General features: G+C 47.6%; 3 protein-coding genes and 1 long non-coding RNA gene across 4 annotated transcripts; 3 read left to right on the plus strand and 1 right to left on the minus strand.

The window, feature by feature from the left end:
• Nucleotides 1-3,205: 3,205 nt before the first annotated feature.
• Nucleotides 3,206-3,846, plus strand: LOC119298209. Its single transcript, XM_037575697.1, has 2 exons — nt 3,206-3,384; nt 3,467-3,846. Exons 1-2 carry the CDS (start codon nt 3,244-3,246, stop codon nt 3,749-3,751), a joined length of 426 nt encoding a protein of 141 aa, XP_037431594.1. The 5' UTR covers nt 3,206-3,243; the 3' UTR covers nt 3,752-3,846.
• A 545-nt stretch (nt 3,847-4,391) lies between these two features.
• On the plus strand, nt 4,392-4,971 carry LOC119298210. Its single transcript, XR_005145819.1, has 3 exons — nt 4,392-4,480; nt 4,563-4,714; nt 4,786-4,971. It is a non-coding gene; the product is annotated as an uncharacterized LOC119298210 (long non-coding RNA).
• Nucleotides 4,972-7,295: 2,324 nt separating this feature from the next.
• On the minus strand, nt 7,296-7,802 carry LOC119298684. The gene has a single exon (XM_037575981.1). It carries the CDS (start codon nt 7,800-7,802, stop codon nt 7,296-7,298), a length of 507 nt encoding a protein of 168 aa, XP_037431878.1.
• Nucleotides 7,803-13,347: 5,545 nt separating this feature from the next.
• On the plus strand, nt 13,348-15,155 carry LOC119298211 (putative protein TPRXL). The gene has a single exon (XM_037575698.1). The coding sequence runs from the start codon at nt 13,527-13,529 to the stop codon at nt 14,823-14,825; it is 1,299 nt and encodes a 432-aa protein (XP_037431595.1). The 5' UTR covers nt 13,348-13,526; the 3' UTR covers nt 14,826-15,155.
• The last annotated feature ends 3,812 nt before the right edge of the window (nt 15,156-18,967 follow it).

Genomic DNA, 18,967 nt, shown 5'->3' on the forward strand with positions numbered 1-18,967 from the left:
CACTGTACGTACCATATTTCAAGCTGAGATCCGTGCCGCGTGCCGGTGAGGTTGACATCCAGCCATGGACACCAGCATTTGGATCATTTGGGTTTCCAATCAATCGCACAGTGGAGCTCAGGATCCATGACATGCCATGCAGTTTTTACACGGCTCTAATAATCGAGTACCTTCTTAGCCCATATTGCATGGTGAAGCAGCACAAGACTATCATTGATGATCCACTGGAGGACCACGGGAAGAACATTGTTTCATCCTACGATTGCACTGCTTGGTGTGAAGATGCCAGGTTCATCCCACGCCAAATCAAGATGAGACAAGTGCCAGTCGAGCTACTAGACATGACTCAACCTTTTATGGTGCCGTACATGCAATTCAGGAAGATGGAAGCGTCCATCAAGGCATGGATCAACTGAACAAGTAGCTGTCATCAGAAAATGTGCAAGTTGGGACTTTGTAAAAATATGTACTGCGTGTTTCTCTTTTTTAACCTCTTTTACCAGCAGTATCTAGATGTGCTGTAAAATCTGCCATCATATTGTGAATTACTCATGTACAAGTTGGGACTCTGTAAAAATAGGTGGTCCGTGTTTTTCTCTTTTTTAACCTTTTTTAGCAGTAAGTAACTAGATGTGTTGTAAAATCTGGCCACCTATATTGTGAATTACTCCTTAGTTTCTCCTAGCACCGTAATCGAAGTTTATTATGCGGACTGGCAACTGCATGCATCACTTGGCAACCAAACCAAGAAGCAGAAAAATGGCATGAAAAATAATAACAAAGTACACAAATTACAAAGATAACACTCATTAATTAGGCAAGATAAGATAGCATACAACCATACATCATACAACTGCCAATTTTATTGAAAAAGGAAAAAAAAGCTGCTGCTATTTAACAACTTTGCTAGAACATGATCTAGGCCTTTCCATTATCACCAAGGCCACTGCCATCAACTTTTCCACGCCAAGTGTCGAACACATGGATTCGAGATAGATCCACGCCTTCGTCAGGAAGATATTTAGATGGCAATTCAGACATCAAGGGACCACTGTCCAAGACCTCTTTCACATGAATAATCACAGGGAAAACCATCATTTTCCTACTGGTAGGCGATGATGGACGTCGTGGCGATTCTCCTTCATCGACAGAATCTAGCTTCCAAGGCGGCAGAGGTGGTGTCGGCACCTCTACTTCTACTGATTTAGGTACCTTGTTAGGATTGACAAGCCATGCAGCTACTTCAATTACCCACCGATCTTCGGACGGCAATATCTCAATGAGCTCGCCTCTCAGACCTGCAACAATCAACCTCATTGCTTCCGGTTCCCAGGCAGTTTCTGGTAGACCTTCAAAACTAAGGTTTGTCCGATACTCAAGCTGGCCATATGAACACCGGGCACCATAATTCCAGCGGCAGAAAGAGATGTAGGCAGAGCCACACAGCAGTTCCCGTGATAGAAGTAAAACCTCCGTGCAGAAATCATCGGAGGAAAACTTCATAAAAAATGATAAGGTGGACAGGCTCGCTCAATTCTCACTGTACCTTGCACCCTTCCGCATCACTCTTCGATGACACGCAGCACGTCTTCGGGCGTAACAGGGGAGTGACCGCCATGGACCGTAGCAAAAAGCACGTAGCCGCGGAACTGCCTCTCTAGCTCCTCCATCCTTGCAGTCCGAGGGAGAAAAATACGGTCATTCTCCGGCCGCAACTCAGGCTCGCCGCGGTGCCAGGTTTCCTCTCGAAACAAATTATTGATTCATCTCCTACGAACGATATCATCGATCCGGGCTCTTCCCTCACTCATGGCACTCAGAAGCTAGCTGTATGAGAAGGTCTAACCAAAGCAAAGCTTGCCAAACACAAGCTGGCCTATTCTCAATAAATAGGCGAAAGGACATGGCTTAATTGGATGGTTACAAATGCACCTACCTCTCCACAATCATCAGCGTATGTGATTAACTCACCGGACACGTCACTTTGTGCCTATACACGTGCTCACATTCTCCATAGCCACCACTGCATGGTTCATGCATATAATAATATGACTCCCATCAACTCAACTCTCCACTCCTGGATGCCCATCCACACACCCTGCAGCTCTTTAGATTATTCACGCCAGCTCATGCGACAACACACCTCTCTTCACATCGCCACGTCCAGTGCACGCGTCATCACATGTAATCCATGCGTCCCTGCTCACCTCGCCACGTCTTGCCCACGTGCCAGTGCCTCCTCACCTCATTTCCATGTTTAGCCTACGCGTCGGTGTGGCCCTGCTCACCTCGCCACGTCTAGCCCAGGTGTCCATGATTTGCCGAGCTATAAAACAGCCAGACCGCATGTCCCATCAACCAGCAATACGCGACTGTTCGCGGTCATGCAAGACCAGAACCAACCAAGCGTCCCAAAAAAATCTCTTACCACAGAAGCATTATTCCCAGGCGGTAGATTTCCAGACCGCGTCCCTTGAAGCACGAACTAACCAAACCAAGTAAGTACAGGTAAACAGTATACTGCAGGTGTATCATAACTGTTCTAATTTGCACTATTTTCTTTGTAGGCTACAAGTGTGGTCTCCAGATGCAGGATCCGAAACAGCCTGTAAAAATTTGAACGATATATGCTAGGACCTTATGGCGAACGCATATTCGTAAAAGATGACCAATACCCACCCGGCTTCACGCTAGAAAATCGATTGCAAATGCTGAAATGCATGCAAGGACAAGAAGGCCGTTTGATTATCAAACTCATTTCCAAGAATAAATAAATGCATTCCTTCTAACTCTGCGTGTGCCTAATTTTCGTTAAGTAAAAGTATCTGTTATGCACAACCACTATCTGATAAAGTCTTACAATACCTATTATTTTCTAACTCAAAATAGGAAAAATGCCGAATGGTCTCTCCAAAAATACAGCCAGTAAATGTTTGTACGTTTAATTTAGCATGGGTATTTCAGAGTGCACGCGTCCTTGTGTGGGGCATGCATGCAAGCACTATTCTATGGATGGACACCTCCCTCTCTAGAAGGCCCACTTTTTTTTATATATATTTAGGTAACGCTTGCCTATTTTGTAAGCCGACACGTGGCAAGTATGTGTCTCTTTGATGGGGCATCCTGTTAATCTCTCCTACTGCTTAAACACTATAAATAGGGGAGGTTCCCTTCTTCTGCAATCAGTTCCTATAGTTACTAAACCATCAAAGCATGCTCCATGGTCTCTGAGCACACACCAAGATGGACTTGCCTCTCCTCAAAGATATCAACAAGCAATCATTTAGATGGAAAGTTATGGCCAGGATCGCAAGAGTCTGGGAGCTCAAAAGAAAAGACACAGGAACTACCTATGAGGTGGACTTCCTGCTGCTTGATCGACAGGTTGCTTCCATCCGACTCATCTTTACGTACTTACTGTAAATATGAACACTAAACCTTTGCAGTTTTTGCTTCATAAATGCAGGGTGGCACAATGGAAGGTTTGATTCCAGAGAAGAGAATGGCCCAATTTATGAAGCACATCACCGAGGGAACAATTTATACAATTGAGGACTTCAATCTATATGATGCCAAGAGCAAGTTTAGATCTTCAGATCACCCCCTCAGGGTATGTTTCACATTTCGCACTAAGCTTAAAAAAGTGGAGCCCCAACCCGTGAATTTCCCAATATTTGCCCACAACGCCAGGCCATTCTCTGTTCTGGAAGCACGTGCTGATCAGAACTTCATCTTATCAGGTGACAAATAAGATTTACATAACATTTTGTCATGCCTCCCCGTCAAATTCCATAGCCTAATATAGATCACAACTACAAAACAGATGTTATTGGAGTAATCGTGCAAGTCACAGAACTCTTGCCAGGCTCCAGCGCAAACCCTGATGAGCGCTGTCAGATCTACATCACTGATGGAAAGTAGGCAAACACTATCGATCCCTGCCAGTGCACCAATCATAATCTGTTTCGTCAATAATTTTTGCTCTTCTTATTGTCTGAAGCCAGCGGGCTGTGGTGACACTTTGGGGGACACACGCCACTACTTTCAACACCGCGGGCCTCGTGGAGAGCTCTGCCACGCAGCATATCGTTGCTCTTTTTGTAGGTGTTACAGTGAGTCACTATTCAGGTCAGCCAATGTAATGACGAGTTTTCGCCTATTCTTCCTTCCATCAACTTTGATAACATGGTACAGATCGATTTACGCAGGTTTACTCGCTTTCAAATCGACATCAGTGACCAAATTATATGTTAACATCCCAATACCAGAAATGGAGACCGTCAGACACAAGTAAACAACTCAACATTTAATTTTCTTAATGCAGCTGTATCACGTATCAGTTTCTGCCTAACATGCATAAACATACAGCGTGACAGGTATTCCATCCCAGATTGAATGGTTTGGTAACCATCGAGCAAGAAAAGAGCCGGTAGATGCAAGAATAGCAGAAATTGCTGAGCTTGAACCCAACCACATCATGGTAAGAAAATGCATCTGCTACTCCTTTACATCATTACACAAATTTGCTCATCCACGGAACAATTTTACCTCCGTCTACGTAGGACGAACGCTACAGATTTTCAATTCTTGTCACTGAAGTTATCCTATCAAGTGACTGGTGGTACAAAAGTTGCAAAGACTGTCGAAAGAAAGTTCAAATGGAAGGCGACACGTATAAATGCTCACGTTGCATCACCACTGTTCCTATGCCGAGGTATACCATTCAACTTTCACAGTTAGTAGTTACTCATTAATAATCCCTCCCTAAACTGCCAGAACATGCAGATACAAAATATCACTGAATGCCATCGATGCGGACGCAAAAAGGCACGAAGACTCGCCATTTGCTCGGTTCATATTTTGGGGCCAGCAGGGAGAAATCCTCACAGGAAAGCAAGTACTGATTTTAGTAGCATAAGCCAACAGCAGGGCGGAGTATACGCCACCCGAACTGACCGGTTTGGTTGGCAAAAAATTTACTGTCATTGCAACACCTACTAGAGACTCCCTAGACGGAGAGCATATGTTCTACCAGGTAGAAAGTACCGAACTATGTTCGAGCCAGCAAACCCAGAGAACGCTCAACCACCGACCGAAGAAACACAGGGTGAAAATGAATCACAAGACAACACGCTTGAGGCCACACCCCCGCCTTCTCCTTCTGCTGCAAAGGTATTTTTTGTGAAAACAATTTTTCACCCTTCTACATATATAGTAACCAGCTGACAAATTATTCTTGACAGGAAGAAGAAAACGACTCAACAGGCAAGAGAAGGAAACGCAACGACCACCTTCTCTCTCTTTACAAACGTACAGAGTTATCCATATGGAATTTCAAGGCTAACTAAATTTTAATATCCGATCTTTTCAGAACAAAGAAAGACCTATTCGGTCAGCAGCCAGCCCACGCTGGCACCGAGTACACCGACCAGAACTAGGCACCTTGTATGGCGTAAAGCACGCGAAGAGAAGGACTAATCAACAAGACAAGGAACGGATGCATGCGAGCTTAAAAAAAATTCAGCACCCTTTAGCTTTTCCCCTCGCGTGTAGAATAAAAAAACTTTAGACTCCTCCTGCTTTTCCTGCTCTTGTGTAAAATAAGAAGGCTCTCCATGCCTTCGGTCCTGTAGCATGGAATGCGTTTAAACTGCCTTAGATTCTGTAGCATGCAATGCGCCTAGCCTGCCATGGGTCCTGTATCATACAGTGTGTTTAGACCATGTAACGTGAATAAAAATCAAGTAGCCAATGGAAGCTTTATCTCTCTTATCAAACCTCAAGTCACATCGACTGACGTGCACTTGTACTATTTTACGTAACCAACCCGCTCAACATAGCAACAAGGGTCTGCATGCAATAAGCAAAATAATGCCCCAGCTTCAGTAACTTTGTTTAAACCGCTCAGCAACAGACTCACACGTGTCTGCCCCAACAAGGGTCTGCACTCGTGGTGTGGCTATGAAGACACACGTCAGCAACAGACTCACACGTGTTCACACGTCCACTCATACAAGATTTTACTGTACATCCATCTCCGCTATAAAAAGGCTTCTTTCCCCCTCAGCAACTCTCACCGTGGCAACGTCCAGATGGAGCCTAATAAGGATGCCAAGCCTCTGTCCCCAAAGCCACTCTCTCCACCAGAACCATTCGTGCCCGACTACCTCGACTACCCTGATAGCTCACCTATCTCTCCCTCCTTTCCAGCCAAAAGGAAGCCCTCACCACTGATCCACCAACTTGAATCATCCGACGATGAGGAAGCCAACCCACAGACCAAGCTCAATGAAGCCTATGAAGACAAAGCCTTTCAGCAGGAAAAAGACGATGACCTCTCTTGGCTAGAAGAAATAGATCAGTTGAGAGGCCAAAGTTACCCACCAGCAAGAAAGTTCAAGGCAGGAGAGCTTCAACCGCGTATGAAGAAAAGCAAGACCATCAACAAGGTGGCAAAGAAAGGTACAAGTGCCGAAGAAGCAATCGAGATCTCATCTTCCGACGACGACTACACCGACGGAAAGGAGTGAGCAACTAGCTCATCAACTAAACCAAGCGGTCCTTTGTGCACTATAAATAAAGCGCAAGGACATCTCAAGAACTAGCTCTCTTCATGACGACGATCAACTAAAGATCGACTCCGTGCACCATCTGTAGTCAGTAGCTATGTAATCCCGTCGTAGTTGTACCCCTCCTTGTACTATCCATGCATGTACTTCGCATCTTATGATCTGTCAAGAAAAGCACATGCGTCCCTCCTTTTGTTGTTATATACCTACATTTCTTCTTTTATGTTTTTATGGACAAAACACAGCAGCCAACGACGACACGCCGACGCGCTGGGACGTAGATGCCAAACACGCGTACACAACCTGGCCGCTCATAAATGACAGCTGGCCATGCGCATGCAGAACAAACAAAACACCACCAGAACAAATAATTCCACTGCCCACCGAAAAAGCACAAATGTTTACCGGAAAGCTAAGATACACAGGCAAAAACCCTCCGGAGACAAGAGTAGAAATCTCGCATGGTTTCTCTTAAACGAAGTCCTCGGGCCAGATTACATCAAAGTCAAACCAGAAGCAGGCATGGAAGAAGTCGACTAGCATCTACACTCCAATAACAAACGACTACATAGTTAAAACATCACTGCGTTTCTCGTTCTCTAGGCAGCCAACATTAGCATGCATGCACGCGTACATGGTCGTGCACGCAGACATGTCAGAGATAGATAGATAGATAGATAGATAGATTGATGATGGATTATAATGTGAGTCCTCAAGAGTCAACGCTCAAGAGCAGCCAAGTCTAAGCTCAAGATCCAAACCTCCTCCTCCTCCTTCGGACCCCAACTCCAGGTCCACCACCAACGCAGCCTCCGCCGCCTTCGCGCCCGCCGCGGTAGAGAAGGAGCTGTAGACGGGCGGGGTCGCCCAGGATGTGCCGCCATAGTCGCCATCGGGACAACGCGGCGGCGAGAAGTTGAGGTTGGGCACCCAGTCCCTATGGACAGCAGCTGGAGCTAGAGCCGCGGGGTAGGCGGAGCAGTAGTAGCGGCGGATCCTGGCCCTCTCCCAGCGGTGCACATTCATGTGACCCCCGAGCGCCCGCGCCGACCGGAACTCCCTCTTGCAGTAGCCGCACGTGTACGAAGCCGACAGCGACCTCTGCGCCGGCCACGACACGCCGCCGCCGTCGGAGGCGTAGCTCCATGCCGCGGCCGGCCTCAGCAGTAGCACCTGTCGGTGATGGTCGAGGTGGCCGCGGTCTCGTCCTCTCGCGCTGCCCCTGCTCTCCATCAAAGCTAGCTAGCTACTGGCTCCGTTTGTTTGCGGTGTATGTGTGGAACTAGAGTGGCTACTGGCCACTGGCCAGTATATATGCTCCTCTCCTGCAGTGGCCACTATGTACACTGTACTTGTTTGTTTTTCCTCCTCGGACTCAGCACATGTAACAGTGGCTAGCTTGCCACAATCACTCACATATTTGAATAAATGAGTGAAGGTGTGGAGGATGGATGGATGGACAGAGGGAAGTGACCAAGTGCACGCGGGGTCAAAGGAGTGCTCCTCTGGCCCACGGGGAAACACAATCTCAGATGTATCTGTTTCGTGGACTTCTAGCACCAACAAAAGAGGCAACAAAAGAGAAAGCTGCCGAAGCGGCTGTCTACCAGCTTTGCAATCGTCACAACATAGCCATTAAGGGCATGTACAGTGGAAGCAGCACCATGGTGCTGCCCCAGCCCATCCACATCAGTGCATGGGACTGAGACCACGGTTCAGCTATACATGTATCCAACGCGTGTGTGGCCACATGACGTGAGCCGTTGCCCCTTTTCCATTCTTTACATTTTTCTATCTCTTCCTCTTGTCCTATCTCTCTCTTCCCTTTTTCTTCTCTCTCCCGCTTTTTCATGGAGAGGCTGCCTCCTGGAGAGGAGTCTCTGACACCTGCGGAGCACCGGTTTGAATCGCCACGGTGGTGTCCGAGCCTACCTGGCGTGTGGAGCATCAGGCTAGGGCGACCCATTGGCCATGCCCTAATGACCACAACTACCTACAATGCTCTCGAGACAATGTACAGGAGCTGTTCAGCCGCACAGGAATGGAACAAAATCAAAGAAGAGGATGGACTACTTTGTCCTAAACAAATATTTCAAACAAACTTACCAAAAAATACAAAATAACTAAATAGCTAATTAGTCCAAGTGGCGCGGCGTGCCGCCGCGCACTACCCGCTAGTTCATGCTAGAATTGTATTAACCGGAAACATAATACATGTGTGAATACATAGACAAACAGAGTGTCACTAGTATGCCTCTACTTGACTAGCTCGTTAATCGAAGATGGTTATGTTTCCTAACCATAAACAAAAGAGTTGTTATTTGATTAACGGGATCACATCCTTAGGAGAATGATGTGATTGACATGACTCATTCCATTAGCTTATCACCCGATCGTTTAGTATGTTGCTATTGCTTTCTTCATGACTTATACATGTTCCTATGACTATGAGATTATGCAACTCCCGTTTGCCGGAGGAACACTTTGTGTGCTACCAAACGTCACAACGTAACTGGGTGATTATAAAGGTGCTCTATAGGTGTCTCCAAAGGTACATGTTGGGTTGGCGTATTTTGAGATTAGGATTTGTCACTCCGATTGTCGGAGAGGTATCTCTGGGCCCTCTCGGTAATGCACAACACTGAAGCCTTGCAAGCATTGCAACTAATGAGTTAGTTGCGGGATGATGTATTACGGAACGAGTAAAGAGACTTGTCGGTAACGAGATTGAACTAGGTATGGGATACCGACGATCTAATCTCGGGCAAGTAACATACCGATGACAAAGGGAACAACGTATGTTGTTATGCGGTCTGACCGATAAAAGATCTTCGTAGAATATGTAGGAGCCAATATGAGCATCCAGGTTCCGCTATTGGTTATTGACCGGAGACGTGTCTCGGTCATGTCTACATTGTTCTCGAACCCGTAGGGTCCGCACGCTTAAGGTTACGATGACAGTTATATTATGAGTTTATACATTTTGATGTATCGAAGTTTGTTCGGAATCCCGGATGTGATCAAGGACATGACGAGGAGTCTCGAAATGGTCGAGGCATAAAGATTGATATATTGGGAGCCTATGTTTGGATATCGAAAGTGTTCCGGGTGAAATCGGAATTTCACCGGAGTACCGGGAGGTTACCGGAACCCCCCGGGAGGTATATGGGCCTTAGTGGGCCTTAGTGGAAGAGAGGAGAGGTGGCCATAGATGGGCCGCGCGCCCCTCCCCCCTTGGTCCGAATAGGACAAGGAGAGGGGGCCGGCCCCCTTCCTCCTCTCTCTCCTCTTTTCCCCCCTCCGCGAATCCTATTCCGACTAGGAAAGGGGGGAGTCCTACTCCCGGAGGGAGTAGGACTCCTCCTGGCGCGCCTCCTATTGGCCGGCCAGCCCCCCTCCCCTTTGAGCCTTTATATACAGAGGCAAGGGGCACCCCTAGAGACACAAGTTGATCCACTGTTCATATTCTTAGCCGTGTGCGGTGCCCCCTTCCACCATAGTCCTCGATAATATTGTAGCGGTGCTTAGGCAAAGCCCTGCGACGGTAGAACATCAAGATCGTCACCACGCCGTCGTGCTGACGGAACTCTTCCCCGACACTTTGCTGGATCGGAGTCCGGGGATCGTCATCGAGCTGAACGTGTGCTAGAACTCGGAGGTGCCGTAGTTTCGGTGCTTGATCGGTCGGGCCGTGGAGACGTACGACTACATCAACCAAGCTAACGCTTCCGTTGTCGATCTACAAGGGTACGTAGATCACACTCTCCCCTCTCGTTGCTATGCATCACCATGATCTTGCGTGTGCGTAGGAATTTTTTTGAAATTACTACGTTCCCCTACAACAGTCACCTCAAATCTGCTTGCACTTACTTTGGCAAGACCAAACTAAGACCGATCGAGGATCCATCTCTAGAAAAAGACAACATCCATCTAAGAAGTTTCAATTCAATCAAGGATCATAGAGTATTGCCAGTCAATTGTTTCTGATTAGTAAGCATTGAATCTTAAGAGGGATTTTCGTATGCCAGATCCATTCTATAATGAGATCCTACAACATCTATACATAAACAGAGAAAAAGAAGAAGAAAATGCTACTGATACTTGGACTTAGTAGACTAGTGAATACTGAACCCCTACCAAGAAATCATGTCAGGTTCATCAGGAGAATTCCTGGAAGTAGAATGCTGCACAGCCATAGCAATCAGTTCGATGATCAAAGCTTTTGCTGCACCAACCATAGCCGATCAGTGCTCCGAAGCCATAACAAAAAGAGTAAATTGAACACTGCCTAGTGGGCTGCACAAATACTGTAAATGCCACTGTCAGTCAGTGCACCTTGACCTTGTCAATAATAGGACTACTAGAAGTAATTAATCTGGAGAAGAATCGCCTTGTTAATTTGGAGTATTTAGCACCACCGCATAATGCCACAACTGCAGTTCATATCCTTTAAAGGATTACTACCGCTTCAAGTATGATTCAGTCTAATCAGACTTGACAGTTCAAATTAAATCAGACTTCAGGGCTTCCCCTAACTTACAGTACTCAATGCATCAAAATTTTAGAGACAAATACAGTAATACACTAGTCAGACCAAAAAGATCAAAAATTCAGACTTGGGCACGAGGAGGAGGACCTGCAGACTTGCAGAGCACTTGGGCCCGAGGCCGATGAGTACTTGGGCACTTGTACATACCAAACACGATGTCCGCGCGTGAGTTGAAGCTTGGGTTCAGGACCGGCACAAGAGCACGACGAGGAGGAGGATCCGCGCGTGGACGCCCGCTTGGCCATGAACGCAAGACGCGGATCTCGCGCGTGAACGCGGGACGTAGCGGGTGGGTCGCGGTGGCCTGAGCTAGGGCTTCGGGCGCCGAGAGAGGCAGCGGATGCTGGTGAGGTGGGGGGCGCCGGCGGTGGGGTTAGGGGAGCTTTGCGTGCGGCCGGTGCTCGCCGGAACCGGCTGGCGTGGGTGGGGGCGGCGGCGAGGAGATCGTGGGGAGAGGAGCCGGGGTGGAGTGGACCAAGGAACAGGTGCCGGTGGAGTGGATCATGGGGAGAGAGTTTTCTTTAGGATGGGAGAGATAGAGAGAGAGAGAGTGGTGGGGTGGGAGTGGATCGGGCCGGGGTGGATGGTGCAGTAGTGGACGCGCTTAGTAGTAGCGTGGGGGTCTTACCTGCGCTATAGCTACTTACTTAGTAGTAGCGCAGGTTTTATACCCCTCGCTACTACTATTGCCTGTCCCGGGGGCATGGTGGAAATCGCTTAGTAGCAGCGTAGATTTATACCCCTCGCTACTACTGTCAACTTAGTAGTAGCGCGGTTTTTATGCCCCTCGCTACTACTAATTAGCAATAGCGCATCTTTTTAGACCACACTACTGATAAACTTCTCTGTATAAGGTTTTTCCTAGTAGTGGTTATGCCAGTTGCAAGTGTACCCTCAACTCCAGCTGGCATCGTAGTTTTGTGTAGTTGTCCTAGTTGCATGTCCATCCTTGACTCACAACTAGGCCATAATTTTTTTGCATCCCAGTTGCAAGCCCACCCTCGAATCATAACTTCGTCCATCGTTTTATTGTTTTCCCAGTTGCAAGTACAGCCTCCGACTCACAACTAGGCCTTTATTTTCATCCTAGTTGCGAGTTCACCCTCGACTCACTACTGACATCGTATTTTGTGTAGCTGTCCTAGTTGTGAGAACATCCTTGACTCACAATTAGTCATTTTGTTTGTTTCATCAAAGTTGCAAGTCCACCGTTGACTCGCAATTGGGCATGCGCTCGTAGTTTTGTAGTTATCTCAGTTGCAAGTCCACCCTCGACTTGTAACTGGGCCCATAGTTCTGTTGTTGTGCCTGTTGCAATTCCACCCTCCGACTCACAATTGGGCCGTTTGTTTTGCCAGTTGCAAGTGCACCCTCGACACGCAGCTGGCATCGTAGTTTTGTGTAGTTGTCCCAGTTGCAAGTGCATCGTCGACTCGCAACTAGGCCATAACTTGTTTTCTTCACAGTTGCAAGTCCACCCTCGACTCGCAACTTGGGCCATGGTTTTGTTGTTGTCCTAGTTGCAAGTCCAGCCTCTCACTCACAATTGGGTCGTTTGTTTTCATCCTAGTTGCATGTCCATTCTCGACTCACAACTGGCGCATAGTTCTGTGTAGTTGTCCTAGTTGCAACTCCACCCTTGACTCACAAGTAGGCATGTTGTTGTTTCTTCCCAGTTGCAAGTCCATCCTTGACTTGCAACTGGGCTTGCGCTCGTAGCTTTGTAGCTATCTCAATTGCAAGTCCATCCTCGACTCGTAAGTGGGCCCATATTTTTGTTGTTGTCCCTATTGCAAGTCCACCCTCTGACTCGCAACTAGGCCATTTTTGTTTTGTCAGTTGCAAGTGCACCCGTGAATCACAGCTGGCAGCATAGTTTTGTGTAGCCATCTCAGTTTCAAGTCCATCCTCGACTTGCAACTAGACCATAGTTTGTTTTATGCCCAATTGTAGATCAACTCTCGACTTGTAACTTGGGTCATGGTTCCAAAAAAAAAGAATTTTGACCCTTTCACCGTGGTACAAATTGCAAACTGAAATTCAAAACCTTTGCATGTGGAGAGAGGTGAGAGTGATACTGCGTCCTAGAGAGCTTTTCTTGGACATGCATGGCGCACAGATTGCCGGTTGTAGTGGAATACGTTCTCCTATACTAAGTACTAGCTAGCTAAATTAATTGACAGCCACAAAGTTGAAACAAGAAGACTGGTCCAACACTTGTCGCCAAGAGGCATGCTTGTCTTCCCGAAAGCCAATCCAAGCCATGCATGCAGCGAGACGAGCCCTCGACCATCGAAAGAGATGGCAAACAACCAGTATATAACCCTACGCATTCTCGCCTTTCGTCCTCACTCCCGACAGGAAGAGAGACACATGCACCAGGAATCAATTAGCGCTCAGCGTCAACCATGCCCGGTCTGGCTCGCTTCATCCTCCTCCTGCTCCTCGTCCTCGCCGTCCCCGTCGCTCAGCCTACCCCCTACAGCGACAACCTCCAGGACGCGTGCAACAAGACGTTGTTCCCCAAAGTGTGCATCCAGGCGCTGACGGGCAACCCGGAGACCCGGACAGCGGACGCGCGCCGGCTGGCCGAGTTGTCCGTGAACTTCGCCAAACAGGCGGGCACCAAGGTGGCAGCGCTCGCTCACAACGAGCTCAACGGTGTCAAGGCGGAGGACGTCATGTTCAAGTGCCTCGACAGCTGCTCCGACGACATTGAAGAGGCGGTGGCGCACCTGAGCGGCCTCAGCGGCGAGGTCACCGACAGCAAGTTCCTCGAGGTCAAGTCATGGCTGTCCGCGACGCTGGGCGGCTCGTCCACCTGTGAGGAGAGCTGCAAGGACGCGCCCGCCAGTGATGCCAAGACGTTCTTCGTAGCCAAGAGCATCGAATTCGAGAAGCTGCTCCGCGTCACGCTCGACCTCATCACCGAGGCCTCCGGCTCCATGTCCGCGTCCGGCTCCATGTCCGGCGACGTCGCGGTGCCGCCCACGCCGTATGATGGCAGCGCTTCAGGTTCCTATGGTGCCAGCGCGCCGGGCTCCTACAGTGTCAGCGCATCCGAGTCGTCCGAGAGTGCCAGCGCACCCGAGTCGTCCGAGAGTGCCAGCGCACCCGAGTCGTCCGAGAGTGCCAGCGCACCCGAGTCGTCCGGGAGTGCCAGCGCGCCCAGCTCCGAAGCACCATCCGCTCATGCGTCGGCGCCGGCCTCGAACGCACCAACCTCCGAGGCACCGTCAGCTGGCGCGCCAGGCCCCTCCTATGGCTCCAGCAGCGCACCGAGCTCCGAAGCACCATCCAGTGATGCGTTGGCGCCATCCAGTGATGCGTCGGCGCCATCGAACGCTCCAACCTCCGACGCACCATCAGCTGGCGCGCCAGGCCCCTCCTACGGCTCCAGCGCACCGAGCTCCGAAGCACCATCCACCGATGCGCCGACGCCCTCGAGCTCGAACGCACCAACCTCCGACGCACCCTCAGCTATCTCGCCAGGCCCCTCCTATGGCTCCGCCAGCGGGCCATCTACCGATGCACCGTCGCCATCCCCATCGGACGCCGACGCGCCATCTTCCGGGTCTGCCGGCGCGCCATCATCAGGGTCGGCCGGCGCACCATCATCAGGGTCTGCCAGCGCACCATCGTACGGGTCTGCCGGCGCCCCGTCCCCGTCCGACGCCGGCGCTCCTGATGCCGACTCACCTGCATGAGCAACGCGCGCCCGGCCAGGTTGATGCTTTGGTGCCTAGGCTGAACTTTTTGTTATTATAGGGCTCCCGTTATCTCGTGTGCGCGCGAGAAGATGTTGATGCATGCACTTGCGGTCTTTAGCATGTGTTTGGTTGAGGAACCAAGTAAAATATAGAATGTCATGGCCCCATTTCAGTGTAACGGGTCGACTTTGTTTGCTGTATTTTATTTATTTGTTCATCGTGGGTGCAATGCACCCGGTTGTAGCCATTACTTTCCTAGAATGGAATTTTGTTCCACCTCACTTGTTTGGTTGGAGAGTCTGAATGCAAGAAATTTGTTTGAGTTCACATCATGGTAACCTCTCATGTGTATAACGCAGATAGTATATGGCCAAAGTATGTCATTAGTATAGAACTATCAATGTAAGCACACAGATCAAGCATATACTTTGAGTTGGTTGAGAAAGTCCACCGCATAATTCAGTAACAATCTCATCATATAAAGAAATATTTAACACCAAAAATAGTTTGACACTTGATTATTTCCCAAGTGCATAATCTCTGCTTGGGACCCCGGCGCCTTTGCACGGGGAGAAGGATGACGGGCCGCGAAGCAAACGTCTACAAAAGAAAAACAAAGCATGCAACATCCCGATGTCCAAGCACGCAGGGCATAGTTTGCTGGAGGATTTTGGTGAGCCTCCGGACGTGAGCAAAACAAGGGACGCTGAGCAAAAATATGAAATCATACGTGGACATGTACAAAAAAGTGCTCTCATCACAAGTGATCTAGGTGTTGAGCACTTTGGCGGGCATCACAGCAAAGTCAAAGATAAACATTTCATGATGTTTTCCATACAATAAAATTAGCACATGATGCTTCTAGGTTTATACAGAAGATCCATTCAATATGGATGGTTTCTCTTCCACGAGCGGTGGTCAATTTGGTTGCACACTTGCACTTGAGGCACGCCTAATTGCTTTGGGCCTGGCGCTCCGGTGTTTGACTCTGATGATGTCCCGTGATGTTCATTTGTCTGGTCCCTATCACCAAGCTCTAGTGTTTTTTCCTCATTTTTTTCTTTTATCATTTTTTCGGTTTTCATTCGATTTTCCCTAATTAATTGAGAATATTAGATTTGGGTCCGATATTCTTTGTAAACTGGACAAACTCTCTTCTTCTTAATGAAATGCAGGACCGCCCTTGCAATGAGGGTTCTCAAAAAATAAGAAAACTACGGGCTATGCAGAGATTTGGTGGGCCGGGGAGAAGTGACAAGGGGATGAGATTTACAGAGCCTGCCAAAGAGAATGAGGTAATTCCACCGATTTGGTGGCAGGCAGGTTCGATTGAATATTCAATTCGGGGGAACTAGTTGGTTCCAGTTTCACATCTCTAACCAAACACAAGGATGAGGGTTAGGTGTGGATCGAACCAGTTCCATTGCATCCCATCAACCAAACCAACGACACCCTAAGGGTGTGTTTAGTTCGGGAACAAAGTGGAATGGAATATAATGGTTCCATTCCAGTAGAACGGGTCGGTTCCGTCACTGTGTTTGATATGGGCAATTAGGTAGAATGGAATGATTCCATTTTGATGTTTGGTTAGTGAGATGAAATGGTGACATCTCACATATAGATTTCTACTACATGTTAACACATGTTAAGGTAGCAAAACATATTGCCAAAAATGTACTATACAGTCTAACACACGTTAGAGAGATGAAGTTGACCTATTGTTGGTACTCTACCTTGCAACAAACAAATTCACAACAAACATGACGGACTGGAGTGCTAAATCAAAGAATCCATCCAGTCAGTTGTGGCTGGACGGAGCTTGACTCAACTGGTAGCCGCAGATTGCTGCTGGTCGCCGTGCGGCCAACAACTCGCATGGCCGCTTGCTTGGAGAAGGCCGCCTGCCGCCCCACAGGCCGCATCTACTCGTCCGCCGCCAGGCAGCAGTTCGCCCGCCGTGCCACAGTTGAGAGAGGAGGGGACGAGGCAGAGGAGCAGTAGGCAGCGCGGATCGCGGGAGATGGGCAGCCGGCAGTGCGGTTCGTGGTAGAGGAGCAGCAGGCGTCGTGGATCGAGGAAGAATAGCAAGCGTCGGCACAGTATAGAGAGGCAGAGGCGATGCGGTTTGTGCACGAGAGAGAGGGCGAGGGAGCGTTCCGTGCCGTTTCTTCGATTTGGAGGAATGACTGCGTTCCGGGTCTGGGCCGGATATTCCCTTTGTGGGAACCAGTGGGTCCCGGTTCTAGTAGTGTACCAAACACAAGAATGAGGCCCAAGCACGGGTCGGACCCGTTCCATTCCACTTGGTGCCATGTACCAAACACACCCTAAATAGGCACGTATGACCGTGAGGGGGAGGGAGGGTGGGGAGGGTGTAGTAATGAGGCAAGTGTAAGTACTGTACTAGTAGGTACTCCCTCCGTTCCTTTTTACTCAACATATAAGGTTTGTGTCTAGTCAAACTTTACAAACTTTGACCAAATTTGTATAAGAAAATATCAACATCTACAATATCAAATATACATAATATGAAACTACATTCCATAATGAATCTAAAGATATTCCTTTGACATTGTAAATGTTGATACTTTTTTCTGTAAGTGTGGTCCAACTAGAGATACTTTGACTTCAGACAAAAGTTACATGCATACTAAAAAAACAGAGGGAGTATATTTATTTCCGAACCAAAAGGAGTGAATATGTTGCTCATGTTTAATATGTGTCTTTTTAACGAGAAGAAAATAAAGACGGGGCCTCTAAATTCTAAACCCGAGCGGCTTAAGCTTAGCTTTGGAAAAGGCACATATACACATGGTGGTCAATAGATCGTGAGCTAATATGCACGTAAAAGGGAATAAAAATCGGGGCAAGTAGAGCAACGCTTTTGCCCCTAACGATAAACCTAAATCATGGGCCTATTAGGTACAATGAAATTGTGTCCTAGCAAAAAAGTACCAATGAATGTGGTAATATAAATTATTTGACCAAGTAATATAATATAAATTATTTGACCAATGAACATCATAAAAAAGTACCAATGAATGTGGTAATATAAATTATTTGACCAATGAATATCATAGAAAGCCAAGATACAAACCAGACAATTAAGTTGGGAATGTTTGAGTAAATCCCTAATTTTTTTTCAAAATATTGCGACTATTTTCAAGTTACCCGCTGGTCTCCCCGGACAACAATAGTGTTGAAATTACACAAATACTGTAGCATGAAGGCTCACCTCGACTCCAAATGTTTTGTAACAAAATAACCCCTTGAAGGCTCATCTTGACCCAATTATCTTGTTAGAAAGAAGAACTTTGACCACAAGCTCCAAACATAACTAATCTTGTTAGAATTTAGAAAGTAGTTGGATTGGAGTTTCACAATTCACAATTTCACGGGTCGATAAAAGGCAACGTTGTGAAGCACTTTCACATCAGTAATGGCCAACAAATATTCAGAGAGTGTGCCGACTTCAGATAAATTGCTTAGGCTTGGAACCAAGTCTATTGATGTAGGCTGGGGTTTCAACCTTTTTTTCGAAAAGAAAAGAAATGCATGCGACCAACCTACAGACCAAGCTGTCCACTAGTTCGTATAGAATCTCTGTCCGCTAGTTTCCAATGGCCGCCCACTGATTTCTAACCCTATTTGGACACCTCATCTTCTTTCTTTAATCCCGGCCGTATAATCCCTCACAGGTGTAGCGTCTGCCTTTGCATGTTGTAACGGTAGTACCCTTTTGTTTAGTAATTGTGTCTTTATCAATGGAATAATTTATTTTGGAGCCACAGCCAGATTTTTCCTCTCTCAGATAAAATCACAAGGGTAGCCGACTGTCTATTATATCCTTTCTATGTTTATAGGGCACCCAAAAAAAGCTGAGGTCGGATTCATTTGGCCCTGTTTTGTATTAAATATGTCTCTTTCCGTTTGCATGTGCATTGGTATCATGGACTCCCACCGTAAAGAAATATAAAAGCATTTAGATCACTAGTTTAATTATCTAAAAGCTTTTATATTTCTTTACAGAGGGAGTATCTTTTAGCTACATCATAGAAGATCAACATGGGAAGCTTGGGTTTATCGAGCATAATTGCATCCCGAATCAGGGCTCAACTCCCCTGGCACAGTGCATGTGT

This window comes from Triticum dicoccoides, chromosome 5A (assembly GCF_002162155.2).
Source record: "Triticum dicoccoides isolate Atlit2015 ecotype Zavitan chromosome 5A, WEW_v2.0, whole genome shotgun sequence".
Classification (NCBI taxonomy): domain Eukaryota; kingdom Viridiplantae; phylum Streptophyta; class Magnoliopsida; order Poales; family Poaceae; genus Triticum; species Triticum dicoccoides.

Coding starts and splice junctions, on each gene's coding strand:
- LOC119298209 (XM_037575697.1), top strand. CDS start 3,244: ATGGACTTGCCTCTCCTCAAAGATATCAACAAGCAATCATTTAGATGG. Junction 3,385..3,466: donor TCCTGCTGCTTGATCGACAG/GTTGCTTCCATC, acceptor TCATAAATGCAG/GGTGGCACAATGGAAGGTTT.
- LOC119298684 (XM_037575981.1), bottom strand. CDS start 7,802: ATGGAGAGCAGGGGCAGCGCGAGAGGACGAGACCGCGGCCACCTCGAC.
- LOC119298211 (XM_037575698.1), top strand. CDS start 13,527: ATGCCCGGTCTGGCTCGCTTCATCCTCCTCCTGCTCCTCGTCCTCGCC.